This window comes from Pongo abelii, chromosome 15, assembly GCF_028885655.2.
Source record: "Pongo abelii isolate AG06213 chromosome 15, NHGRI_mPonAbe1-v2.0_pri, whole genome shotgun sequence".
Lineage (NCBI taxonomy): Eukaryota > Metazoa > Chordata > Mammalia > Primates > Hominidae > Pongo > Pongo abelii.
In genome coordinates, this window is record NC_072000.2 from 25,056,482 (window position 1) to 25,062,029 (window position 5,548).

Here is a 5,548-nt window from a genome sequence, read left to right on the forward strand (position 1 = left end):
CTTGAACTCCTGACTTCGTGATCCGCCCGCCTCGGCCTCTCAAAGTGCTGGGATTACAGGCGTGAGCCACTGTGCCCGGTGAGAGATAAATTCTTGACTGTAGTACATGACAGACTGTGGCAAGGTCTATAGTAAAGAAGCCATGGCAATACCAGGGAAGAGGAGTTAAGTCCTGCCTGGGAAAAACAGTAGAGGAAGTATTTAATATGGATCTGAAGGAAGCATAAATTGTCACTTGGTCAATATGGAGAGGGAGGACTTATATTCTAGGCAGAGAAGAGAGCTTGAGCAAAAGAGTACAGGCAAATATAGGGCATGCTCACAGAACGGCAATAAATCACTGAGGGTGGGAGAGGGAAACGGAGGAAATGGCTTGAGAGAACATGTATGTGAGGCTAAGATTGCACTGGACTTTGAATTCCAGATTAAGGAGCCTGGCCTTACTCATTCTACATTCACCGAAGAGTCCTACAGATTCTGTGTTTCAGAGGGTAATTTTGATTGTGGTCTAGATGAGGAGGAAAAGGATAAAAGACTAGTCAGGAATTAAGAGAGACGGTCTACATCGAATCAGTTTGAGCTGGTTTCATAGTTTTGAGGAGACAGAATCTGATGTGTTAGCACATGACGAGGGTGAGGGACAGGAAAAAAACACAAATAATCCAGAATTTTCAAGTTCAAGTGCTTGGAAATATTCATGCCATGCACAAGCAAAGAAATGGAATTTAGAGAGGTCTAGGATTACGAGCAAAGACAATGAAAAAAGGGGTTATGGAGCCCCCTTTTTATTCTTTTCAAATTTTCTGGTATGATATACCTTCTAAGACATTGACACATTCTCATCCTATTCAACCTTTGGTAAGGCATTTTCTCATCTCACAAGATAGTCAGAGGTGATAGAAGTAATGTATCCACTTATTTCTAAAAGATTATGTAAAACAACTTGAACCAATTTAATTAGGGGAAAAGATTTTGGGTCAAAAGAATTCAGAATTTTCTGCCAAAGAAAATGAAAGTAAATTCACTTTAAATCATTAGCAGTTTATTGGGCATTTGTCACATGCAGCAGTAGCTGAAGAGAGTGGCAGTGATGATGATGCAGATGCAGTTACTTATTTTCATTCACAGCCCTTCGACCTGCTGTTATCCTCTTCAGGGCAGACTTCACTTCCTGGTTCCTCAGTGTGTAGATGAGGGGGTTCAGTAATGGAGTGACAACAGTGTAAAACACAGCCACTGCCCCATCCAGGGGACTCTTGGAGCCCGGCCTGAGGTAGATGAAAATCCAGGGGACATAGTAGACTGTGACTACAGTTAGGTGGCAGCCACAGGTGGAGAAGGCCCGGCGCCTCCCATCAGTGGTGCCCATCTTCAGGATGGCATGGACTATGTTGGCATAGGAGAGCAGAATTAACATGAAGCAACTGGCAGCCACTACCTCGATGTCCACAAAGGTCACAAGCTGATTGACAGCTGTGTCAGCACAGGCCAGTCTCAATACTGCAGGGATGTCACAGATAAAGTAATCCACCTGATTGGGCCTACAGTAGGGCAGGCGGAAGGTCAGGGTGGCCTGGATAGACCCATGAATGGAGACAGCGACCCAAGCTCCTGCCACAAGGACTGTGCATAACCTCCCATTCATGAGCACTGGGTAACGCAGGGGCTGACATATTGCCAGGTACCTGTCATAGGCCATCAGGGTGTAGAGGAAGCACTGGGTGCTGCCCAGGAAGTGAAAGAAAAACAGTTGAGCCACACAGTCACCAAACAGGATAGCCTTGCTGGAAGGAGTAAAATCCAAAATAAGCCGAGGAACGATGACTGAGGAGAGCCACATGTCCAGGAATGAGAGCACTCCCAGAAGAATGTACATGGGGCGAGGACGGAGCTTCAGGTCAGCCCACACGGTGAGCAGAATGAGCAGGTTCCCCAGCTGAGTGAGGATGTAAATGACGAAGAAGACCAGGAAGAGGAGGCTTCTTAGATTTGGGGGGTGAGACAAGCCCAGAAGAATGAAATCTGTCACCACGGTGTCCAGCGATGTATTTTTGGTCTTTCCCATGTCTTTTTTGTAGTCTGCTGAGATGAATGGTGAAGTCTGATAAGAGAAAACAGAGCACAATGATGTTGTAAGTGAATGCTTTTATCGGATGATTGATGCCTAGGAATTATGAGGTAAACAAGATAGAGTCAAATTGTTTTTTAAAAGAGGAGGTGGTGTCACCATTAGTTATTTAAGTTTACTTAATAGGAGAAGCCCTCCAGAGGCTGGTTAGTTTCCTAGATGGGAGGAAACTCTTGTCCATTGAGAAATGCTGAGAGCCAGGATTTACCAGATGAAGGAAGAGGGACACATGAGAGTGACAGAGAAGTACCGAAAATTCAAACCAAAAAGTGAGTTCGCCAAGGAGGGGCTATAAGTTGACGCAGAGCAGTGTGGAACAAACACCCTATAATGACCACATCTACTTTTTCTTCACCTACTATAATTGTCCCCTTTGTCCTCAGCTAAAATCTCATCTCCTTACCATAGCATGCAAAAATATTCCTCATCTGGCCCTTATTTATATCGCTATTGTACCACTTGTAATTCCTTCTTATTGTTGGGAGGCATGACACTCCTCAAGATTCTCACGGTAGTGTGCTCTAACTTGGGACTTATGCACACACTATCTTTTCTGCTCCCTTCACATAGGTAGTGCCCACTTTTCCTTCAGGATTCAGTTCCGGTGTCTTCACCTTCAAGAAGGCTTTCCCGATCCCTGAGGGCAATGCTTATACTTTTCTGAGCACATACATTATGTTGCATTGTCTAATTTCTGTTTTTCTCCCTTAGTAGTCATCCCGTCTAGCATGCTAAAAGTGATAAATACCATAATTATCTTCTGAATGACTGAGGCAGATTGAATGGATGTTGCCAAATCCCCCTGACTGAATACATTGTTTCTCTTGATCTTTTTTGTCTGACCCTTGTGCTCACATGGCTGGGACTTTTAGGTCAAGGGACCACCTCATTCACCATGTAATATGGGTATAATTTCATTATAAAAAACTCCAAGAAACATTTATGCCTGTTATTGCCCCAGGATATAATTTAGATTTATTTGTTGATTTATATGGTTGATTGGTTTGGGATTGGATTTTTTTTTGGTATGAGGTCACAAAGGAATTTTTATTGTTTGTTAAAAGGTCATTGATTAGTGCAGGACTTGATCTTTAGTGTGCTTGTGTGTAATATCTATGTATTGCAGTCTATCAAACAGCAACTCTCTCTAAAGACCTTTACAGATTTTCAAGTATCTGAACCAGATGATAAAATAGATAGAGGGTTGGAATGTGTTTGTTTCACTCTTTTTGTTGAATAGGTTGCTTGATAAAGACTTTTCACTGTATGTATGGTTTGAGATGCATTTATCTTTCATTTAACTACAAAATATCTTTGTAATGCAAATGACTATTTTCAGAAAGCAATTAAAATGACAATAGATTAATTATAAACAGCATGCGAATATTAATAAGTTTAACTATTTAATCTCTATCAGAAATTCTCCAAAGAGATTTTATCTTAAGTATTCTCTGAAACAACTTAATTCATATGTTAACATTCAAGAGTTATTAGTAGTAATAATAATAATACCGAATATATCTGGCTCTTTGAAGTCTGTGGAAAATGTTAAACTTGCCCTTTGCCCACCAAGAACGAAGAAATATCAGATTTTTATTGCCTGAGTTTCAGGAGGACACTTTGATTTATTTGAAAATGGAAGGGAAAACTAAATCTTATTTCTGTGGTTAGAATATAGAGAAAAGAGGGTGGGCGTGGTGGCTCACGCCTGTAATCCCAGCACTTTGGGAGGCCAAGGCAGGCAGATCACGAGGTCAAGAGATCGAGACCACCCTGGCCAACATGGTGAAACCCCGTCTCTACTAAAAATACAAAAAATTAGCTGGGTCTGGTGGTGGGCGCCTGTAGTCCCAGCTACTCGGGAGGCTGAGGCAGGAGAATCTCTTGAACCCAGGAGGCAGAGGTTGCAGTGAGCCGAGATCGCACCACAGCACTCCAGCCTGGTGACAGAGACAGACTCTGTCTCAAAAAGAAAAGAAAAGAAAAAAAAGAATATAGAGAAAAAACAGAAAGAGTTGAGATTAAAATTGTGCATAAAATACTAATTGCGGCCGGGCGCGGTGGCTCAGGCCTGTAATCCCAGCACTTTTGGAGGCCAAGGCGGACAGATCACGAGGTCAGGAGATGGAGACCATCCTGGCTAACACGGTGAAACCCCGTCTCTACTAAAAATACAAAAATTAGCTGGGCATGGTGGCGGGCACCTGTAGTCCCAGCTACTCGGGATGCTGAGGCAGGAGAATGGCGTGACCCGGGGAGGTGGAGGTTGCAGTGAGCCGAGATTGCACCACTGCACTCCAGCCTGGGGGACAGAGTGAGACTCCGTCTCTTAAAAAAAAAAAAAAATATATATATATATATATATATGTGTATGTATGTATACACTAATTATGAGCTAAAGTAATTTTCTTTTTCTCTTTTTTTTTTTTTTGTGATGGAGTCTTGCTCTGTTGCCCAGGCTGGAGTACAGTGGCCTGATCTCGGCTCACTGCAACCTCTGCCTCCTAGATTCAAGCCATTCTCCTGCCTCAGCCTCCCGAGTAGCTGGGACTACAGGTGCGTGCCACCACGCCCAGCTAATTTTTGTATTTTTAGTAGAGAGGGAGTTTCACCATATTGGCCAGGCTGGTATCAAACTCCTGACCTCATGATCCACCCACCTTGGCCTCCCAAAGTGCTGGGATTATAGGCGTGAGCCACCGCACCCGTCTGAGCTAAAGTAATTTTCTTTGTCAATACAAGAATATAAACTAGTATGCTTCTACTTAGGCAAATACTATATTCATGAAATGTTTTATGAAAATCAATTTTTATATTTAAAGTCAGATAGAATTGTACCACTGGGGCAATTATTTGAAGGACTTCCATGATGCATACTTACGTATAGTGAAAAGTTTATTCCTAATTTATCTACTTTGTCAGTCTGATTTTCCCCCTTTTGTTGTGCATAAGTCTGGTTTCATTTCTCCCAGGCTCCCTGTTGAAAGAAAGCTCTTTTTACCCCTCTGGGTTCTGGGTTCCCTGCCTGGGAGGAGGCAGGAAACTGAGATGGGTTATAGCTGGTCGATTTGAAGACAGGATACCTTTCCAGGCAGACTTGGTAAAGAACAGTGGTTTTAGCTTGGTGTTTGGTGTTCAGAGGCTGCAGAGGAAGACAGCTTAGACTTCCAGAAGGTAGATTTTTGGAGAAACAAAGAGTGTGTTTACAGAAGGATTGGCTTTCTTGGCAAGAGAGGTGAACAGTCTGGGACCACCTTAGAGGAGACAAAAGAAAGGCCGGGCATGGTGGCTCATGCCGGTAATCCCAGCATTTTGGGAGGCTGAGGCAGGAGAATCGCTTGAGCCCAGAAGTTTGAGACCAGCCTAGGCAACATAGTGGGACCCTGTCTGTGAAAAAAATTTTAAAAATTAGCCAGGTAT

At 43.1% G+C, this 5,548-nt stretch overlaps 1 protein-coding gene across 1 annotated transcript; it reads right to left on the minus strand.

Annotated features, from left to right (window-relative positions):
- Nucleotides 1-1,056: 1,056 nt before the first annotated feature.
- On the minus strand, nt 1,057-2,165 carry LOC134759963 (olfactory receptor 10G2-like). The gene has a single exon (XM_063715325.1). It carries the CDS (start codon nt 2,063-2,065, stop codon nt 1,109-1,111), a length of 957 nt encoding a protein of 318 aa, XP_063571395.1. The 5' UTR covers nt 2,066-2,165; the 3' UTR covers nt 1,057-1,108.
- Nucleotides 2,166-5,548: the final 3,383 nt, after the last annotated feature.